Source organism: Salminus brasiliensis, chromosome 7 (assembly GCF_030463535.1).
Source record: "Salminus brasiliensis chromosome 7, fSalBra1.hap2, whole genome shotgun sequence".
NCBI classification, from domain to species: Eukaryota; Metazoa; Chordata; class Actinopteri; order Characiformes; family Bryconidae; genus Salminus; species Salminus brasiliensis.
In genome coordinates this window covers 42403965-42427698 of record NC_132884.1, presented here as the reverse complement: position 1 = coordinate 42427698, position 23734 = coordinate 42403965, and the positions used below count along the sequence as shown (strand labels likewise).

At 39.8% G+C, this 23734-nt stretch overlaps 1 protein-coding gene across 1 annotated transcript in view; it reads right to left on the bottom strand.

Annotated features, from left to right (window-relative positions):
• The window catches only part of LOC140560431 (serine/threonine-protein kinase 4-like), a 34426-nt gene extending 12334 nt beyond the window's left edge, over positions 1–22092 (bottom strand). Inside the window, exons 1-10 of the mRNA XM_072684922.1 lie at positions 21808–22092; positions 19033–19113; positions 14646–14774; positions 13466–13580; positions 11353–11517; positions 10845–11012; positions 8920–9057; positions 7620–7748; positions 6223–6412; positions 962–1089 (exon numbers count right to left, since the gene is read on the bottom strand). Coding sequence (XP_072541023.1) covers positions 962–1089; positions 6223–6412; positions 7620–7748; positions 8920–9057; positions 10845–11012; positions 11353–11517; positions 13466–13580; positions 14646–14774; positions 19033–19113; positions 21808–21854 — 1290 coding nt within the window. The 5' untranslated portion in view covers positions 21855–22092. The remainder of the gene's footprint in view (positions 1–961; positions 1090–6222; positions 6413–7619; positions 7749–8919; positions 9058–10844; positions 11013–11352; positions 11518–13465; positions 13581–14645; positions 14775–19032; positions 19114–21807) is intronic.
• Positions 22093–23734: the final 1642 nt, after the last annotated feature.

The following is a 23734-nucleotide window of genomic DNA, read 5'->3' as shown; positions in this document are numbered from 1 at the left end:
TTTCTTCTTTGCTGCCTTAGACGAGCGTTCCTGATCAAAAGCTCTGAAACATACAGATCCACCATCCCACCATCTTGCTGCACTGTCTATCAGGAACATATACAGTATATTCCCCCTTTCCAATCAACACACTCTCAAAACCTTGCAAAAAACACTGATTTGAGACATGTTGCCATAGAAACATCCAAATTCTCACAAATCTTACATCTCCTCTTATTCAGCTGACCCGTTTGGCCCCACTAATCCAGCATACCCCAGTTTGGCCTCCCTCATTCAGCAGATCTCCAACCATTCAGCCGACCGCAGTTTGGCCTGGCTAATTCAGCCGACCGCAGTTTGGCCTGGCTAATTCAGCCGACCGCAGTTTGGCCTGGCTAATTCAGCCGACCGCAGTTTGGCCTGGCTAATTCAGCCGACCCCAGTTTGGCCTCCCTCATTCAGCCGACCCCAGTTTGGCCTCCCTCATTCAGCCGACCCCAGTTTGGCCCGGCTAATTCAGCCAACCCCAGTTTGGCCGGGCTAATTCAGCCGACCCCAGTTTGGCCTCCCTTGTTCAGCTGACCCAAGCATAGCCCCGCCCACCACAGTTTAGCCCTGGCCACTCATACTGCAGCTCTCAGTGCTTTTTGAATGAGGTACAATCGAATTCCTGCCTATACTGGAGAGCCAATGCACAGCTCAGAGACACAAGTCAAGCTACATCCCTAGAAAAAGGGGGTTCCTTAAGGATTCTTTAGAAAAGACAATGATGCTGCATAGAACAATGTGTTTAAATGGTTCTTCCTCACAGTGTAAAAGTCGTTGTATATTGTTTCTATACACATACACTCACAAACAGTGCATGAATACTGAACATGAATATTTCTGCATGTGCCAAATTCCTGCTTACATATACGGAATATATAATGAATAATAAATAGGCTTAGTGCTTAGTCAACAACTCTCAGTAAACAACACTTACCACCTCCATGTCGGCTTCGGCAGGCGATTTGCGATTGTCATTGTCGCTGTTCTTGTTGGCCTCCTTCTCTTGCTGTTCGAAATACTCCAGGAACGACGGCTTAGCTGGCTGCATCGTTTCTTCACGGTCTACAAGTAAACAGAACACACAAATACACTGCTTTGGTTTGCTTCAAACACACACACACACACACACACACACACACACACATTCACACACACCATATTGTCAAGGAATAGAGCTGGCCACTGATTCCAGCTGATCCACCACAGCTCTGCTGATAAGTGCTAATGAAGGAGGAAAGCCTTCAGGAGGAGCTGAAGGGCTTAACGAAGGCTCTTAATTTAAACGTGTCTAAAAGCACATTATTAAGAGCAGCAATATTAGCCTGGTAGTATTATTTGTATAAAAGCTCCTAAACAGTATAAACGATGCCCTACTGCTATTTCTGTCCAGTGTCCTTGTGTGTATTTCTGACCATGTGGTGACGCAACAGCCCTCCGAGCCACCTACAGAGTGTAGAACCTCAGTTTATCATTTATTCAGGCTGTTCAATTATTCAATCATTTCCTTATTGTCCTCCCCATGCTCTTCAGCATGGAACATGCCTATAGAAGCAGAGCACATGCTGATAAAGCACTGTTCCTTTTAAACATGCAAACATTTGAATGGAAAATAAACTGTAAAAAGCTTTCCTTACACCCAGCATGACCATGAACACGAAGGCGACGCTCTGGAGCAGATAAACAAGAGCCTACTGGCTTCATGCTGCCTAATATATGGCCATATATGGGCTAGAGGGGTATAAAGCCCCCCAGCATTGAGGAGCTGTGGAGCAGTGGAAGAACTGTGTTCTCTGGAATGATGGTGGTGGAGCTCCATCCAGTACTTTCTGGGATGAGTTGGGGCGTTGGGGATGATGAGGTGCGGTGGTGGTGATCGTGATCATTATCATCATTCAACAACATGAACCCATAACGCTCTTGTCGCTGAATGCAATAAAATCCTCACAGCAATGCTCCTCCTTAGTAATTCTTCTTCTCTAGACAGTAGAGACAGTTACTCCAACAAAAGCAGGACCAACTCTTTTTTTAATACCCTTAATTTCAGAAGAAACAATGAAGAATGCGTCCCATTACTTTTGGCCCAATAGTCTATGTGGGACCTAACCTGCAAACGTCTCCCAGCGTCTTATACATTTGAACTCTGCAGCAGCCACAGATGATATTCACAGCTTAAGTCGTATCCATGACTAAGTAAACAGCTACAGTCAGTCAGGCTAGCTTTCTCTGAAGCCGCCGGAGCGCTGGGAGAAGACGGAGAATTAGAGGTGACAGCAGCTCTCCTGGAATATCAGCTTCCACCACCGCGTGCCCGTCACCTGTTAAACCTCCGGCCGTCAGCAGATGCTAATGAAGCCGAGATCCAGAACACCACCTACCGGAGACTCTCGCTATCTGCTTTTTCCAATTGGGAGGATGTCTGGAACAAAAGCTGCAGGATCTGTCACAGCAGCGGAGGTGGCGGATGCTGAGTGTCTTTTGCAATTCATAAGATCCACCCTAAACACGACAGAATTCACTACATGTGGGAAGGAGTGAGCCAGACAACACAGCAGCAGAGGGAGGAAAGCGTCTGTAGTTTCTAAGTATCCACTGCTCTCACTATAACAATTAATGTATTACATTTTACAGGCTCTGGAGACCAGGTCAGACGTTTCTGAAAGAGTACCTGAACACCTGCTAAACACACCGCTCAAATGATATTTTATTTACAATATTTAATTATAGTATTAAATTTCATAACTTTAATAAGTTTACAATTATGATATTTATCTGACTCCTTTATCTAAACCTCTTACATCCAAGTCATGCCACAGGCAGGAGAATGTAGAGTTAGGAGTCTTGCCTAAGGACTCTAACTGGAGTAATGTGGAGGGCTTGGCAGGGAATAGGTACTTCACAAATCACAGTCATCTTATTATTATAATAAATAATCAGCTACAAAGACCAAATAAACAAATGTTAACAGTTATTTTTTTATTTAAATAATAAATAAATACATCAAATACATAAAATAAATAAATAAAGCAAAATAAATAAATAAATAAATAGAAATGAAGCGCTTTAAACTATTTTGTATCGATATAATGATTATTTTTATTTTATTTTATTAATTTCCTGATTATCTGTTATTTGATTGATTAGTTGGTTTTTAATATTTTGAAATTGGTGGGATTCTCAGTTCAATTTTTTTTATCCATTCTGGTATTAAGCAAATATAAGGGTCACAAAACTCTTCATCCATAAAAACAAGCACAACATTCTCGGTTGATCTTTGGTATAAGAGCTGTCCTAAAAATAGCTGGTGGCCCACAATGAAGTAGATACATCCACTGCACTTTTAATATCATTACTGAACCATTTCATTTCCCTTTTAAACACATTATTGGGGACTGAAAATCTGACTGGAGGCCAGAAATTGTTTTTAATCTCAGGTAGACGTTCTTAAATCACACTATGGCTCACTTGCAATGTCTATCGTCAGATTACTAATAGAATTTATTCATACAAAGGCCTATTTATAGGCTAAATGTACACTAGGAGTCCAGGAGTATCCAGACACTCTTTCTAATTGCCTCAACTGCTGCCACAGGCATTCAATTGTAGCACAAAACCATTGGAACGGGATGCTCTGAAGCAGCCGTGAGCACACAAGCCTAAGGACATCATGCCCGATGCCGAGCATAGGCTAGAGGGGTATAAAGCCCCCCAGCACTGGTCTGTGGAGCAGTGTTCTCTGGAGTGATTAGTTCTGCCACTCCAACTCATCCCAATGATACTGGATAGAGCTCAATCATCCATCATCAGCACCTGACGTCACTGATACACTAATGAAGCTATCAAATTTTTCCCTAAGTTCTTTATCTAGCTGACATCTAAAGCCTTCCCAGACGAGTTGGGACAAACTCCTGGCTAATAGCCTTGATTGCAGAAGAACCACGGTAGGGGTCACTGTAGGTGTCCACAAACTTTTAGTTATATAGTGTAAATTGAATGGATCATCACTACAGTGGCAGGACTTTATGCTCAGGTAGAATCTACCTGACTCCATCTGATACAGTGAGCTTAAGCGGAGTGATTGGTTGCAATGCGTAAAGGAAAAGGGAAGCAGGTTCCACCTCAACACGACTCAGTGGCAATTCTGCACAGAAATCAAGCTTTACAAGAAGGAAATGATGCACTTCCCTGCTCTAAATGGGAAGGGGGATTCTATAGTTCTGTATATTATTGATAAAACCATGATAAGATACCTCTGCCCTACAGGAACCATCAGAAAATGTCTGACCTACAGTACTGTGCGAAACAGCATACAGTATGTGTGCTTATCCAGCACTGTAGCTACACTATTCAGATCTTCTCCTCAGACCAACACCTGGTTTGGTGGTAAATCAGGGCTTAATGATGGTAAATCAGGTGATGCTGCTGCTGCTGCTGATGGAGTTGAACACATCCTCCACGCTGTGCTGGCTGGACTGGGGGGCGTCCAGGAGAAACCTGGAGGAACCGAGCTCTGTTCTTCAGACTAGCTCACCGACAAGATCTCACTACTTTCTTTCTTCAGAATGAGAAGCTCTTATATAAAACATCCTGATTTCACTTGCTCATACTGAACAGATAAAGCACTACTGGAATTTAACTACACTGAGGAGACCTTTATAAATGTTTATCCAAAGATTATATATTTTTTAATATTAATTAATATTAATAAATATTGGAAATGTCAGTTAGGCTGTTACAGTATGTCTTCTAGACCTCTGTACATTTATAAAAATCATTTGTAAATGTTTAATGAAATTGCTAATAATTTAACCGTTGTAATACAAACACAAGTTGTCCTCAAGAGCCTGACGACCATATCGATCCACCAGCCTACAGAAATAGTAACTTCACTGCCCATGCAGCAGTCGGACAGTAAGATAAAGGGCTGAGAGAATACTAATCGGTAGCTAAGAGCTTCAGATTTAGGATGAAATTAGATTAGAGGGTAAGTGTTATTTTCTACACATTCCTGCATAAATGTCAGAGGTGAGGCTCTTGAAGCCGATCTATACTAATCAAATATATCTCCATTAGAGAGGAAAGGAGGAGCGGGGCTTTACTTTCCTGGGCTGATTGATCGGGTTCATTTTGCAGACAGCAAGGTGTCTGTGCTGTAACTGGAGGAAGCAAACTGTAAGAGCCCGAGAGCCGCCTAACGGGTGAAACTACAGACTACAGATCAAGCCACTGAAGCCACTTTAGCAATGCTTGGTATGCAACGTAAATCATCTGGATGAATTATAGAGTCTTATGCAAAAGTTTGGGCACCCTGAGAACATACATGTATCTGGTTTTAGAAGCGTACATAAAACCCATCCAGTGAAACACTTCTATGCATTAAAGCATAATTACCTACTGTTTATTTGCTCAGTTTAACATTTTGAACTATATTTTTAAGCATTGTTTGAGGATTTGATTGCATGCAGTTCTTTAAGTACTAGTGATATTGATGATATACTCATAATAATAATAGCATAATGTATCAGGATAATCATAACAAAATGTATCACAATTCAGTTAAATATCATAGTAAATGTTGCCCATCTCTATCCCCAATACATCCCAAAAGTACTGGATGGAGCTTCACCATCCATCAATCCAGAGAGCACAGTTCTTCCACTGCTCCACAGCTCAATGCTGCTGGGGGGCTTTATACCCCTCTACTAGCCCATGCCTAGCATTTATTAGGCAGCATGGTGCCAACAGGTTCATGTTCATCTGCTCCAGAGAGCCCTATTCTATTGGCAGACTAGACAAGCTTTGTGTGTGTGTGTGTGTGTGTGTGTGTGTGTGTGTGTGTGTGCGCATTTGCACATCAGCAATGGGTGCAAATTAAAGTAGCTGAATGCATTCATTAGAGGGGGTGTCCACAAACATTTGTGGACTATGGAATATGGCAGGGGAGGGGGATAAGGAAACTGTACTGGACTCCAGAGCTCAGAACCTAAGGCTCAGAGCTCAGGGCAACTGTACTGACTGCTTTTGGGGTCAGCTCAGTAAAACTGACTGTTTACAGGATCGTCGAACACAGAAATGATTAAACATGATCGTAACGTTTTGCTAAATGTTACCTTTATGTCTTTTCTGTCAGCTGAAGTGTTCAAAATCACACAATGAACAGTCTGCCCCCATTGCAGTAAACTGTACGTATCTACTCACGTTTCATGGTGCCTGCATTCTCATCCTCATCCTCCGAGTTGATGACCATGGTGCCGAGCTGAGACTCCATGGTGCCATCGTGCTCGATCATAGTCCCTGACGTGCTGCCCAGTGACCCCACTGCCCGGACAGTTCCAAGGTCTGATGCTCCAGCCCTCACCATAGTCCCCTGATCCACTTCGTCGTCATCCTGTTCCCAAAGAAAGCGTTCCAAAAAAAATAAATAAATCAGGAATTACAAACTGGAACTGGAATTTTATCAAAATGACTGAATACAGAACTCTTCCAAAAGCCTACACTTGGGTGTAGAAACGCCTTTGCATAGAAATCAGAAGATACAGACCACTTAATAAATTACTGCTCAAATAAGATGTTTTTATTTATTTATTTATTTTATAGAGTGGATGTGTACTGTATTGTTATAGTTTTTACATAACAGGATGTGCGTGACATTTATGCCAATAAACATAAGGAATCTTGGTGGAAATACTGACGGGAGTGGCAAAACAATTTATACGAAATACATTTGGCTGATTAGAAAATATTTCCTAACATTAAATTTAATTATAATTAAATTTATCCTCATCATCTACCGAGCTTAAATGAATGATAGCTTGAGAATTTCTAACTAACTTTATTCCTACACTTACAGGAAAAAACGATGCATAGGGACTTTATTTGGGCCACAGAGAATACAAGTGTACAGATTACAGCTGGGCAATATGACGATATTTTAACGTATTGTGATACATTTTATTATTGTGATAATAATAAGCTTTTCTAATCATATGGAGGAGACTGTTAGTGTTAATAAACACTGATCAGCTGCAGGTTTCATTATTAACAGTGTAATTAGACTGAAGGGTTAATTAGATGAAGAGCAGCAGATGTTATAGAGTATAAATCACTGTATTCAGTACAGGAGAGGATCTGAATAGCAGTTTATAAGAATCTGTAGCTGCTAATGTTTTCAGTCTGTAATTTACATGTATTGTGATAAATATTGCGAAGAAAATCGTAATAAAGTATGTTTACCATATCACCCAGCCCTAGTACTAATATAGTAATTCACACAAGATTAATATAACTTAATTTCAAAGGTTATATATTAGAAAAAAAGTCTTTTTTGCCACAGAATGGCTGACTCTATAGATTTAAACGAGACAAACAACAACAACAAAACAACAAAACACTGAAGTACTACTCGAGGGTGGTTAGAGTTCGGGTATAATTGATAAACATATGGCCTGTGAAAGTTAACCCAGTCTGAAACACCATAACCTATAGAAGAGTCAGCATTAAAAGTACTAAAAATGATAAAACTTTATTTATAATGTACATAATGTACAAAGGGTTCAAACCAACTGTCTAAAATCTAGCTTCTGCCTCATTCATACCGAGTTATCTTCATCCTCTGCATCCTGTTCTCTCTGCTCAATCTCCAGCTTCTTCAGTTTGAGCTCCATCGCCTCTGTAATCAGGGCCCTCAGGACACTGTTGGATTTAGCACTCTTTATGAATGGGTGCTAAGGGGAGAAGGAAAAAAGGAGGAAAAAAAAGGAAAAACAGATAACCATTATTTTGGTGCAGTGTACATATCTAATAAAGACATAGGGGTGGGCAGTGTGACCAACTGCATGTTCAAGTCAATTTGCTTTTACTGTCGTTTCAGCTCTGTATCAGCACTCAGAGGAATGAAACTGCGGTTTTCCCAGAACAAAAAGATGCAACATGGATCAAAACGAGAACAAAACAATACAGTACAGGACAGACGGTAGAGATAGGTGCAAAGGTGCAGACACGGGTGACAACATTAAACTAGAACGACAATACAATAAATACAATAAATATGATACACACAATAAATACATTAAATACGACGTATTACTGAGTAGACGTACAGATATTTAACAGGTAGGTAGTAAGAAATTAAACATGCCATGGTCCTGTAGTTGTCCTAATTAATTAATGAATTAATTGAAAAATGTATTTAAAATAAATACAATTAAATTAAAATATTTAAAATATATTAAAATATAACTAAACAAAATAAACAAATAAATAAATAAAACATTGAGAATTAAAGGCCAAACAATGCAATGCAAACAATGCGTTTAAGACCAAACAACAAATATTATGTACTTATATACACACACACACACACACACACTCTTGTACTAGTGTGTGTGTATATATATATATATATATATATATATATATATATATATATATATATATATATTTTAAATACTAATACTTATACTAGTGTGTGTATATATATATATATATATATATATATATATATATATATATATATACATATATACATACATACACACACACACACACACTTTTCATGACTTCATCAAATATGACTGAATTGCTAATAAATCAATAATAAAATGTCTGCTATACATTTAAACTATTTAATTTTATTAATTTTCTTTTTCCCCATTCAAAGTGATTCTTTACTATGAGGATTTTTTTTAACTGTGTATTTCTTCACATGGAGGCTTAGAGACAGCAAATCAACATTGACCGTTATTAAAGGTTCACATATCAACCATCCCTGCAGCAATCATGGAAAACATCTATTTAATGTTGGGAGTAAATGCTGAATTGGACATTTAATGTATGCTCACCAAGCACTTTATTAGGAACACCACTGATGAGATACAGAGGAACAGACATGCCTACCTGTAGCAGTTGTGTGGCTGTTGCTCTGCTCTCAGGGTTCTTCACCAGGCACTGCGACACAAAGTCTCTGAAAGGTTCGGACCACTGGTCAGGATTCCGAAATGTTGGTGGGGGATTTGTTGGGATCATGAATATTGCCTGGAACACAAGCAAAGATATACAACGTTAATATCAGTTTAAATATTCGTAGGGAGGCACTGAGTTGGGAACTGTGGGTCAATACAGGCATCAAATATTTAGCATATACATATCTGCGGACGGTGATGCGTAAATCTAAATAAAAACAGGGGTTATAAATGCAGTAAAATGAATTAAATGGAGTAGCCCAGCAGCACCTAAACACTCTGATCATCTGAGAAAAATAAAATATATAATTAAATATCAGCTTTAATTATTAGCCAAATTCCAATAATTCTATCTAATTGACTGGACAGATAATTATCTGCCAATACCAATGAATGAGATTCATATATCATGTATTCCTAATTTGTGGCATTAAATGCATCATCTTTATATATCTCATTTTTATTTTTCATTTAATTTTCACAAACAAAATAACCAAAAACAACAAACAGAATATTGCCCAGCCAGAGACAGTAGATTGTTTAAACAATCTGAGCATAAAAGCGTATTTCAGACGTTTTTCTTAAGTAAAGTCTTTCAATAAAAAAAATAAATAAAAAAATAAAAATCACTTCCAGAGGTGTTGTGGGCTACCTGATGACCCCACTGAACAGCTTGTAAGGTACTGAGGGATCAGATGGGCTAGGCTCTATGTCTAAAGGCTGGGAATTATGCCTCATCTCAATCATAACCATAATAACCAATCACTAAATGCAGGATTTTTATCATCTTATCCTGAATAATTTCACAGGTTTGAATGCTGCCGGAGCCTGAGAGAGCACAAATGGCCTTGTTCTCTCTGGTTGGGCAGATGGCTCTTCCACCTGCCAGCCAATGCTTTAGAGCTGGGTACCCGAGCGCACTGGCTGCTCGGTGATGTTGCATCAGTGGCAGTGAGTGGTTGCATGTGTCGGAAGAGTCATGTGTCAATCCTCACCCTTCCAGTGTCAAGAGAGTTGCATGTGAGGGGGGGGTGGGGTGTTTGAATAGTCTAATCATATTAGTGCGATTTAGGGATGCACCGATCCGGCTTTTTCAGTTCCAATACAGATACTTAAACTATCGGTCGATACCCGATACCGATCCGATACCAATTTTAAATTAATAACCAGTATACTTCACCATGTGGGAGAGACTTAAGGCATCAGGATTGACTTAAACATCACTATACTAACATTGTCAAACAAAATATAACAAATTAATACTTAGATATAAATGTACTTAATTGCTATTAATTTGTCACTAAAATAAACGATTGTGCAGGACACAGCATTTAAATTCAAAATAAAAAAGGAGTCAAATTATAAAATGAATATAAAATAAATAAAATGTATCAGTCAAAACTGAAAAGAAGTAGCTTCACTTTGTCAAACTCACAAACAGTAATCAATCAAATTTTTAAATATTTAGCGTAAACAGTAATTCAAAATAAAATCTAGCAGCTGAACCTGAGAATAAATAAGTAACTTGGTCAAACATACAAGCAGTAATCAAAATATTTTGTGCAGTCTCACACCAACCAATTAAAGTGAAAGGATCAGTTCCATGGATCGGCCTAATTATCAGATACCATTATCAGATCCAGCTAGTTTTGTTAATATCAGGACCGATATCTGATCCTAATATCAGATCGGTGCATCTCTAGTGCAATCTAGATGCTCATCTTAAGTAAAATGCTTCAAAGAAAACCAGCTAATTGTGAAGTTTAGTAGTTTTTAAAAAGTGTCAGCGTTCCATTTCTCACTAAACCAATGAAAACACATAAAACATCACAGATCAAATGTGCAGTGCCTCTGTCTTACCCTCATAGGGTGTATGTCTGCATACGGCGGTTTCCCTTCAGCCATCTCTATTGCAGTGATGCCCAGAGACCAAATATCAGCTACACAGTTATAACCAATCTCCTGAATGACCTCTGGAGCCATCCAGAACGGAGTCCCGATCACGGTGTTTCGCTTCGCCATGGTGTCCTAACAGGAGGCAGCAGGGGAGAGATATTGAGATATTGGGTATTGGGTATCTATTTGAGCTCTATCTAAACTGCTTTGTCCGCCACACAAAATCTTCCTTCCTCTGAACAAAACCTCATTTGTGCTGGAATCATTCAACCAATTTACTCCAGTTGTAGCTGCTTCCACTCTAGAGAAGCATGACCTCTCAAAAATATCAGAAACTGAAATAATAATAATATAATAAGACTTTTTATTATTTAATAATATAGTACTTTGACTCGTTTCTATGGCATACAGTTATAAATTACCCATATTACCACTAATCACGGTACAGGAAGTGAATGTTCTTTGCCCTTACAGTTAACTGTCCAGCAACACCAAAGTCAGCCAGCTTGGCCTGTCCCTCAGAGTTCAGCAAAATGTTCCCAGCTTTGATGTCTCGATGGATCTTTCTCATGAAGTGCAGGTACTCCAGCCCTTTCAGAGTGGACTGCAGGATGGCAGCTATTTCATCCTCTGCCAGCTGTAACACACACAAACATGTAGAAGATGCTTCAATTTTCATGAACAGAAAGATGACACGCTCATAGGCACACTGCTCAACATCCAAACCTTTTATTATTATTATTATTATTATTATTACTATAGGTGCACAGAAACCGTATACCTCCTCATATGGGAGAGACTTAAGGCATCAGGACTGACTTAAACATCACTTTACTAACTTACAAAATACAACAAATTAACACACAGATATAAATGTACTCAATTGCTCTTTATTTGTCACTAAAATAAACAATGGTGCAGGACCTTGACACAGCATTCAAATTCAAAATAAAAAAGGAGTCAAACTTCTTAAAATATATCAAAATAAATCAAATTTATCAGTCAAAACTGAAAATAAGTAGCTTCACTTTGTCAAACTCACAAACAGTAATCAATCTTATTTAGTAAATATTTAGTGTAAACAGTAATTCAAAATAAAATCTAGCAGCTGATCCTGAGAATTAATAAGTAACTTGGTTAAACATACAAGCAGTAATTAAAAATACTGCTCAATGTCCCACCAATCAATAAACTGGTATTATATAATGTATTATTATTATTATTATTATTATTAGAGGTGCACAGAAACTGGAATTCTGAGCCAAATATCAGATTTTTTCAGACAGCAGCCACAATACTCATTAATGATCATAAAACAACTTCCAGACACATTTTTTTAATGATCCCCTATAGATACTGGATTAGAGCCGTAATTAGAATCAAATCGTTGATGCCATGTAAAACATTGCATTTCCATGTTTGCAGTTTGCAAATCATTTGAATCTGATTCTCAACACTGTCCATATTTAATGATGAATGGACCAATAGAAATGCTCCAAAATAACTTGGAATTAAGTTTTTGTATCTTTTACACCGTCTTCCACTGAAAATGAAGAAGGATTTGGATTGGATGTTCCGAATTTGCGTTTGCTCATGTCTGATGATGTTCGGCCAGTCGACCATGTCCTCCAACAACCCACTGGAACTCTGCTCCCGCTTTCCTGGTTACATTAGCCGAACAGCTCACTGCTTTTGCTGTCTAGCTTGTTTGTTTTTTTTTGCTAAGCTAAGATACCGATAATGGCCAAACAATGCTTACTACTGCAGTACACTTCAGACGCTCCCCTGGGGAGATGCAGTCCTATTCTGGTGCTTTGCCAGCTTACACAAAGTAAAGATAACCCTTTTAAAAAGATGCTGCTCTGCCGCAAACCATGTGACGACGTTTTTCTTTAGCGATTTTTAGTATCCACCAGAGGCCGATCAAAGACTCAGCAACAGCCAAAAGCAGTTTTTGTGAATCCGGATGGGAGCCTGTGAAATTACTAGAGATGCACCGATCCGATATTAGGATAGGATACCTGTCACGATATTAACAAAATTAGCCGGATCGGGTACCGAAAAATTAGGCCGATACATGGAACCGATCCTTTCACTTTAATTGGTTGGTGTGAGACTGCACTAAATATTTACATGTTTTTGTTTGTTTGCTGCTTGTGCGTTTGACCAAGTTACTTATTTTTACTGTTTAATAATTACTGTTTGTGTGTTTGGCAGTGAAGTGAAGCTACTTCTTTTCAGTTTTGGCTGATACATTTTATTTATTTTAATATATTTTATAAAGTTTGACTTCTTTTTTATTTATTTTGAATTTGAATGCTGTGTCTTGCACAATTGTTTATTTTAGTGACAAATTAATAGCAGTTTAGTAGATTTATATCTGTGTGTTAATGTTATATTTTGTTTTACAAAGTTAGTAAAGTGATGTTTAAGTCAATCCTGATGCCTTAAGTCTCTCCCACATGGTGAGGTATACGGTTTATTAATTCAACAATGGTATCGGATCGATATCGGGTATCGACCGATACGCAAAGTTTATGTATCTGTATTGGAAGCTTTACAGAAAGGGCGAAAGGTTCTCTCACCGTTTTACTGCGCTGTCTGATGATGTCGGACACAGAGCCGGCCCCACAGTACTCCATCACGATCCACAGATCACTGTTTTTAAAGTAACTGCCATAGTACTTCACCACATGAGGGCTGCAGAAAACAGTGGAGGATAAATCGCTTAACATTACAAATCATTCATTTAGTTTATCTTCACATCGGAAATGTAAACGCAAACAAATAAAACTGCAGGAGAAAGATCAGGGAACCATTTGACTGGAAAACAAATCACAAATGGGGTTCTACAAGTGGACAAAGGTTCTTTATGGGACCAAGACAACTCAAAAAACTATGCTTAAATAGGTCTATACCTCATTAAAGCATTCTCTGAATGAAATCATAGATGGTTCCACACTTCTTTTATATATATATATATATATACATATATAAAATATACTATTAATGATACATACTACACATTTATATAAAAAAAATAAATCATAGACAGATCCACATGGAAGCTTTTTTTGAATATGTACGTTTATATATTAATAATATACTATTAATGATACATAATACACATTTCTATATAAAAAAAATAATCATCATAGACGGTTTGACATGGAAGCTTTTTTTTTTTTTTAAACATGTATGTTTAAAAATTAATAATATACTATTAATGATACATAATACACATTTCTATTTAAAAAAATATATTAATAATCATAGACTGTTCCACATGGAAGCTTTTTTTTAATAAGTACGTTTATATATTAATAATATACTATTAATGATGCATAATACACATTTCTATTATATTCTATTTTATATATATATATATGATCTCTTATTTTACATCTATATATAGTATAGTATTTTTTGTAGTATTTTTTATTGCTATTTTCACTGCTTTTATGCTGCTGTTATATGTGACTTTACCTTAATTAATTAATAAAGTAACTGATCTATCTAATAAACAATGGTGCCATACAGCACCCAAAAGCTTTCCACTATCATTAGGGGTTTGAAGAACGCAGTCTGGTTTACAGTGTAGACTGTAAACCAGACATTACCCGAGAACGCACAGGTCTGAGACCGTTTACATGATTCCGGACACCTACATGACATTTCACAATAAACACAAAACAGTCCACTGGATATCTCTGAACAATGGAGAGAGACATCTGGCAGACAGAGACTGAGCGTGTGAACACAAACCTGTTGCACTGCTGCATAATGGAGATCTCTTTAATGATCTCCTGCAGGTCGGACTCCACGGGAACCTGCTTAATGGCCACGATCTCCCCGGTCTCCTTATAATGGGCCTTGAACACACTGCCATAAGACCTGCAAAAGGGCAAAGACACATCACAATACATCAGTAGTTGTCTTCTGAGTGTGCCACAAACCAAGGCAGTCGCCCTAACCGCTGCTACTGGACACCCCTGAGCTTCATGTCTGCACTTCTGAGTAGGATGATATTTTATTGTATTGTGATATAATTGTGTTATGGTGATAACAGTAAGCTTCTCTAATCATATGGAGGAGACTGTTAGTGTTAATAAACACTGATCAGCTGCAGGTTTCATTACTAACTGTGTCATTAGACTGGGTTCATTAGATGAAGAGCAGCAGATGTTATAGAGTATAAATCACTGTATTCAGTACAGGAAAGGATCTGATAGTAGTTTATAAGAATCTGTAGCTACTGATGTGTTTTAGTCTGTAATTACATGTATCATGATAAATATCATGTATCGCAATTTTTTTTTAAATATTGTGATATAGTATTTTCACCATATCGCCCAGCCCTACTTCTGAGCCATATTTCCAGCTTTCACGCCACAACTGAAACACATTTTCATTACAAATGAAATCAGCAGAACAGCAACAGAAAATAATAATAATAATATAATAATAATTAAGATAAATAAAATAATATTTTTTTATTAAAAATAAAACAATTTGAATGTGTTAGTATTTGGTGGTGTGTCCCTCTTCTGCTTTAATGACCGTGTGCATCTGAGTTGCATGGACTGCCCAAGTGTAAAAGCTATTCAGAAAATTTCCTCAACAAAATAATACAGTTGCAACTCTCCCATAGACATACACTATATGGACAAAAGTATTGGGACACCTGCTAATTTACTGTTTCTTTTGAAATCAAGGAAATTAAAAAGGGTATGGAGTAACTGTCTCTACTGTCCAGGGAAGACAGGATTACTACTAGATTGCTGTGAGAATTTGACTGCACAGATGAGAGCATTAGTGAGATCAGGATGTTGGATGATGATGATGATGAACACCCCACCTCATCCTCCCCAACTCATCCCAAAAGTACTGGATGGAGCTCCACCACCATCATTCCAGAGAACACAGTTCATCCACTGCTCCACAGCTCCTCAATGCTGGGGGGCTTTATACCCCTCTACTAGCCCACGCCTGGTATTATTAGGCAGCATGGTGCCAACTTGCTCATGCTTATCTGCTTGAGAGAGTCCTATTCTACAAGGACTAGACTATGTGTGGCATTAGAAGGGGCGTCCACAAACATTTGGACATTTGCCTCTCCCCTTTTGTAGTGGCAGTACAACGAATAGGCAAGCTGTGTGTGTGCATTTGCACATCTGTGTCAGTGATGGGTGGAACTTAAAGTAGCTGAATGCATTCATTAGAAGTGAGAGTGTGAGTGTCCACAAACATTTGGACATTCAGTGTAGTTGAAGCTACATTCACACACTGTTGAATAGATAAGGCAACGTCTTCATGCCACATAATGTGCTCCTTCATTTCCTATTACTCAACATCTGGCGTGGTCAGTCTGGTTGGTTGGTTGGCTGACTGAAAACGTAATGTGTCCAAAAGTTTGCAGACAACAGCTGATTAAGGATTTCCTCTGGAATAAGGGGTGTTAACAGGTAGGGTTTGCCCTCCTTTGTCGCAGTAACAGCATTAAGAGCCTCTACTCGTCTGGGAAGGCTTTACACTAGATGTTGGAACATTGCTGTGAGAAGAATTTAATCAGATGATTTGTTCTGCCACTCCAACTCATCCCAAAAGTATCCAATGCTCCAGAGAGTGCAGCTTCGCAGCTCCACAGCCCAGTGATAGGGGGTCTTTATACCCTTCTAGCCCATGCTCAGCGTGGGGCATGGTGTCCTTAGGATCATGTCTGCTCCAGAGTGCCCCATTCTTTTGATCAGTGCTTTTCTATGGAGATTTTAAAAGCCATGTGCGTGCAACTGGGTGCAAAAAGACGAGGTGTCTGAATACTTTTGTCACAAAAGTCTTTCTATACATTGCGAGTGTGCCACAGTGAGATTTATGAAAGGCTTGAGGATTTGACTGCACGGAAACGTTAAAAGAGCATTAGTGAGGTCAGGGTGTTGGGGGGGGGGGATCAACACCCCACCTTATTCCAAAAGTACTGGATGGAGCTCCTCCACCATCATTCCAGAGAACACAGCTTTTCCACTGCTCCACAGCTCCTCAGTGCCTCTAGCCCACACCTGGCATTAGGCAGCATGGAGCCCATAGGTTCATGTTGGAAAGGTTTATACCGCTCTAGCCCACGCCTGGCATTATAAGGCAGCATGGTGCCAATAGCTCCATGTTTATCTGCTCGAGAGAGTCCTATTCTACTGACAGTACTTCTCTGGGTGCAAACAGAAGAGGTGTCTGAATACTTTTGTCACAAAAGTCTTTCTGTGTGCCACAGTGAGTTTATGAACGGCTAGCTCAGATTAAAACCATTTCTGGTCTCCAGTCAGATCCTCAATCTCCACTAATTTGTTTAAAATGGAATTAAATGGTTCAATAGTTGTATTAAAATGATGCAGACAGATCTACTTCATTGTGGGCCACCAGCTATTTATGGGACAGATCTTGTAACTGATATCACACACAGATGCCCTTGTGTTTCAGTCGGTATCTGAGCAGTTTCAATTTCTAGGCTACTCTAGTGACACGCCGTCAGACTACTATGGAAGCTGAGCTTTGGGAAATCGTGTTTCACAATAACACAGCTCAGGTCTTTTACACCAGTCCATGAAATAATCACAAGGATGAAAGACGTCAGGGTTTACGCCCTTTTTCTGCAATCTGTGGAAGTCGGAAATTTAATAAATGTAATAATTAAAACATATAGTGTAGGTGTATAGATGTAATGCATGGCCGGGAGCATGCTGTAGCACTGTGTGTGAGTCCCTGTTAGATGGTTTTGGATGCTTTCTGAATGCACCAGACAGCTTGCAAGCCAATCACACAGCTTCAGTACTTTGGGGTGTTTCTCCATCAGTGATCACTTTGCTAAACAGATTATTAACAAATATACATTTTTTAATAATCCACAAAACTGTATTTGCGAAGCTGGTGCAGTTACGTCCTGCATACGTCCATGGTTACTGTTTAAAAGATGATTAAATACTGATATGGCAACATTTCCTAATACAGGACTCAGTATTTAATGGGCAGAACTAATTTCTTCACGACTGTAAATTGAGATGGATTCATTTATGCACAACAACTGATGTGTTCCCCTCAATTTCATCCAAACAATTTTTGTACAACATAATATACATTTTTTGTTAATCGTGTTATTTCTGTCTGTGTATAATGTGTGCAATATGTATTTTGTCATTAAATGGAGCTCTAGGAAAGTGGGGGCAATTTAACTTAAATTACTTCTAACAAAACAAAACAAAACAGTCTAACAAGCCAAAAAATCCCTAAATCTGAAGTTGAAGAGGTTGAACTTCTACTTGGGCATGTTTACTCAAATTAGTATAAAAATATATGCAAATATGCTCTCTATTAACATAACAGCTTATTAGCAGAAATGTGTTGTGCTTTTCAGTACTGGTGAGTTTCTACATTTCATATAAGATACATTTTTAAACTCATAAATAAAAGCAAAATCAATGAAGAAACTCATTATCAATGTATTAGGGCCATTAAAATCCTAATCAGTCGTGATTAATGGCATTATTCTGTGTATTATGCATTAATCACATTGTTTGTAGCCTGTGTGCTCTTATTGCAGTGGAGGCTCTCGAGGGGAACCGTAGCTCCATTTTGATGCTGCTTTTACTCGTTTGCTGCTGGCTGATTTACCCACAGCCGTGCGCCGCAGTCTGCTGGAGGTCCTGCTTTAAAGCCATGCTTCCTTTTTTAGAGCTACAATCAGAGATTCTATCAGAGTGATGTAGCAGTGTGAGAGCAGCTGGCCTTCACCCTGCACTGCTATGAAAGGGCTGAAGGGTCAAAATGATGGAAGATATGCCAATAACAGTTTCTAATGCAGACAAGTAAAATACTTTTTTTTTGTTATTTAATAACAACAAAAATATATAATTAATAAGAATAATTAATAATAATGATAATAATATATAAATATATATATAATAAAAGCTAATGAATCCAAATCCACCAGAGAAATGTTGTCATAGGCTTTTTTTTGTTCTGACAGAATATTCAAATATTTAATATAATAATAAAAAAAAAAACAGAAAGAAAGTGAAGATGATCTGCAGCTCTAATCTCAGTACAGAAGAAAACTGCACTTCAGAGTGAGAGCCATCCCGATCACTCTCGCCCCTCCACTCACCCCTCTCCCAGCTTCTCCAACACATCAAACACTTCTTCAGGCTGCTTCGTCAAACTGTCCTCACTGAGCTTCTTCAACTGCCTGAGAGAGAGAGAGAGAGAGAGAGAGAGAGAGAGAGAGAGAGAGATCACAGCTATGCTCAGAGAACTGAAGAATCACAGAAGAACAGAGCGCTCTGTCCGTCATTCAATCACTCTAATCAATCAATAATAATAAATAAGTTATGAACAGTGGTGAAGTATTTATTTATTTATTCTACCCAACCCAGCCGTTTGAAGCTCTTCATAGCACTAGCAACGCTCCCAACACGTGTCCTCCAAATCTCCGCCTCTTCTTAACTATCCCGACCCGGCAGCCGACACGCTCAGAGCGCCAGGGGCCCCGGCTCCAGACGCCTGTGCCGGCCAACATCGCTTAAGAGTGATGAGGGGAGAGAGCGCCATCTACCCACCCGGAGAGAGCGCAGGCAATTGTGCTCTCTCAGACTCCGGTTGCTGGCCGCTCGGGATTCGAACCCGCGCCCCCTGGGCCACAGTGGCAGCGCAGTAGACCACTGAGCTACTCCAAGCCCTCTAGTGGCGAAAGGTTATAAAACTGACAGGGTACTGAGATTGCCTGGCTTGCTTTTCTCTCTCTCTCTCTCTCTCTCTCTCTCTCTCTCTCTCTCTCTCTCTCTCTCTCTCACACACACACACACACACACACACACACACACACACACACACACAGACAGACAGACAGACAGACAGACAGACAGACAGAGAGAGAGAGAGAGAGAGAGAGAGAGAGAGAGAGAGAGAGAGCTCTATGGTGTCTCGGGTGGTTGCTATGGAGTTGACTCAAGGTAGTTACTGTTACATGGCTACTTTCTCCACACACACACAAACACACACACACAAACGTGAGGTTGCTACGGTTTGTTATGGTGTCTCAGTTGGTTTCTAAGGTATTGTTAGGTGGTTGCTATAGTGTTGCTAGCTAGTTGCTATGGTCTGTCAGGTGAATGCTAGGTGGTTGGAATGACCCCAAGGAATCCAATATATGATATTGGGGATTAGATGCTTCAATGGTTTCCACAGGTGGTTGATATGGTAGTCCAGGTAACATCTATGATGTCTCTAGGCAGCTTTCCCAGGTGTTTTCTGTGTGTTGCCAAGTGATGGTTTCTCCAGTGGTTGCCATTTCATCAGGTGGTTGTGACACTACAGTGTAACCTCGGGGTAGTTATGATATTCCAGCGGAAGCATATGATGTTGCTAGGCAGCTGTTATGGAGTTGCTGGTTTCCCAGATGTTTGCTAGGGTGTTGCTAGTCGGTCGCTATGGTCTCAGGTGTTTACTACACAGTTTCTACGGTGTTGGTAGGTGTTTCCTATGGCAGTCCAGGTGAAGGATATGATATTTCTCTGTGTTTGCTATGGAGTGGCTGGGTTGTTTCCGTGGTTGGCCAGGTGGATGCAATGGTGTTAGCTAGGGTGTTGCTAGTTGGTTGCTATGGTGCTTCAGGTGGTTCCTATGCAGTTTCTACAGTGTTGGTAGGTGTTTGCTATGGTATCCCAACTGACGGATATGATGTTTGCTATGAAGTTGCTGGGTTGTTTCCATGGTTTCCCAGGTGGTTGCAATGATGTTAGCTAGGAAGTTTCTATGGCGTCTCAGGTGGTTACTATGCAGCTTCTACGGGTGGTTCCTGTGGTATCCCAGGTGACGGACATAATATTGCTCAGTATTTGCTATGGAGTTGCTGGGCTGTGTCCCTGGTTGCAATTGTTCTAGCTAGGCAGTTTCTATGGCGTTGCAAGTTGGTCGCTATGGTGTCTCAGGTAGTTACTATGATGTTGGTAGGTGGTTCCTATGGTATCCCAGGTGACGGATATGATATTACTTAGTGTTCGCTATGGAGTTGCTGGGTTGTTTCCATGGTTGCAATGGTGTTAGCTAGGCAGTTTCGATGGCGTTGCAAGTTGGTCGCTATGGTGTCTCAGGTAGTTACTATGATGTTGGTAGGTGGTTCCTATGGTATCCCAGGTGACGGACATGATATTGCTCAGTGTTTGCTATGGAGTTGCCGGGCTGTTTCCATGGTTTCCCAGGTGGTTGCAATGATGTTAGCTAGGAAGTTTCTATGGCGTCTCAGGTGGTTACTATGCAGCTTCTACGGGTGGTTCCTGTGGTATCCCAGGTGACAGAGATAATATTGCTGTGTTTTCTATGGAGTTTCTGGGTTGTTTCCATGGTTGCAATTGTTCTAGCTAGGCAGTTTCTATGGCGTTGCAAGTTGGTCGCTATGGTGTCTCAGGTGGTTACTATGCAGTTTCTATGATGTTGGTAGGTGGTTCCTATGGTATCCCAGGTGACGTTTGCTATGGAGTTGCCGGGCTGTTTCCATGGTTTCCCAGGTGGCTGCAATGATGTTAGCTAGCCGGGCTGCAGCAGAGCCACCCAGACGGTCGGAACTAGCGCGAGCTAAAGCTCGAGCTAAATCCCGGGGCGGGTTTTTATTATTATGGACCTGGATTCAGCTTCTCTAACATTAGGAGAGGCTTCATCAGCGACCCGGTCAGTGACCCGGTCAGTGACTTTATCCGGGTCTAAACCGGTTCGGCTCTGACTCGGATTTCCGTCATTCAGGAGCGGCGGCTGCACCGCGGACCCTGCTAGCATTAGCTTTTAGCATGTAGCTACACGACCTGCTGTAAACGCCGAACCGCTCCGCAGCGGCTTCACTGGCTGCTCGGGAAAGCCGAACCTCTTCTTGCGGGTGTTTCTGGCTTACCTGCGGGGGTTGTTCCTGAGCTGGACCTGCTCCTTCTTCTCCATCATGGCTTGTTTTGGTAGCTTTACCGGATAAAGCGCTACATTGGAGTCCGGCTTAACAGCTAACAAGCGATCTCCCAGCCTGCTAAACACCACCTAAACACCACCTGATCCTCCGTGCGCCGCCTGTTTCGAATAAACGTTGAATTAATACGTTTTCTAATCGGTTTTCAGGCTGATTTTAACCATTAGCTCGTTTTTATGAATCGCTGTATTTCCACAGCAGCCTGCGCTCCGCTCCGCCTTCAGTTCCGCAATGGGAAGCGGGGTTGCCAGATCCCACCAACAGACTCCCCCCACCAAGGGGGACAAAAGTATTGGGACACCTGCTCATCCATTGTTTCTTCTGAAGTTATTTATTTATTTATTTTTAAGTTTATCCTCCTTTAATTTAATATTAAAAATGTGATAATGTAATAAATGTAAATGTATTTTTTTTATTATAAACCAGGACTATAATGACATATATAACCTAATTATTCTAATTATAAGACCCTAATTATCAAGTTCATTTATTTGAAGTCAGCTATAACCCCAACAATGGGATAAAGCCTCGACATGGACTTTCTGGACCTTCATGTAAAATGCTGAGTAGTCCAGGACTAGGGCCCTATGCGTCCAAATGTTTGTAGACATCTCACCAAGGGAAAGATTCATGGACAAAAGTATTGGGACACTTGCTCATTTATTGCTTCTTTTCAAGTCAGTGGTGTTTAAATAAAAAGTTTATCCTCCTTAGCTGCAATAAAAGAAACTAATTTAATATTAAATATTTAATAATTTAATAAATGTAATATTATTTCACTTATAAACCAGGACTATAATGACATATATAACCCAATTATTCTAATTATAAGACCCTAATGATCAAGTTCATTTATTTGGAGTCAGCTATAACCCCAACAATGGGATAGATCCTCCACAAGATCACGCCTAGACATGGACTTTCTGGACCTTCATGTAAAATGCTGAGTAGTCCAGGACTAGGGCCCTATACGTCCAAATGCGTGTAGACATCTCACCAAGGAAAAGATTCATGGACAAAAGTATTGGGACACCTGCTCATTTATTGCTTCTTCTGAAGTCAGTGGTGTTTATCCTTATCCTAAAGTTTATCCTTCTTAGCTGGAGGAACACTTCTGCCCAGTATATTTTGGCATCATTGCTGTGAGGATTTTTTGATTGCATTCAGCAACAATGTAAGAGCGTCCACATAAGTGAGGTCAGGAGACTGGATGATCACAACTCCCCAAGTCATCCCAAAAGTACTGGATGGAGCACCATCCATCATTCCACACATTGCTCCACAGCTCAGTGCTTAGGGGGCTTTATACCCCTCTAGCCCACGCCTGGCATTAGGCAGCATGGTGCCTCCAGTGAGTCCTACTGCTCTGCAGGGGCGAGACTGTGTGCAGCTTAAAGTAGCTGTATGTATTTGTTAGAAGGGGTGTCCACAAACATTTGGACATGGATCACTCTTTGATTCACATATCGAGTGCAGAGGGGTTTCTGGGAATTTGGCAACCCTGCTAATGGAAAAAAAAAATGTCTGCGAACAGCAGCTGACTTCCTATAAGAGCCACCGGAAATGTTCAATTCAGAATAAAAGCCAATGAATGACATTTAGATCCTAAAGACATTTAAAATATCATAAAAGAAAATGATTTAATACTAAATATTTAATCATTTAATAAATGTAATATTTTTAAAATTATAAACCTTCTTTTAAAATGCTGAGCAGTCCAGGACTAGGGCCCTATACGTCCAAATGTTTGTGGACATCTGATCATCCAAACACCATTCTAAGGGTAATGATAGGGAGTTTTCCCCCCTTTTCTAGAGAGGCTTTACTCTAGGTGCTAAAACACTGCTGTGAGGAGGATTTG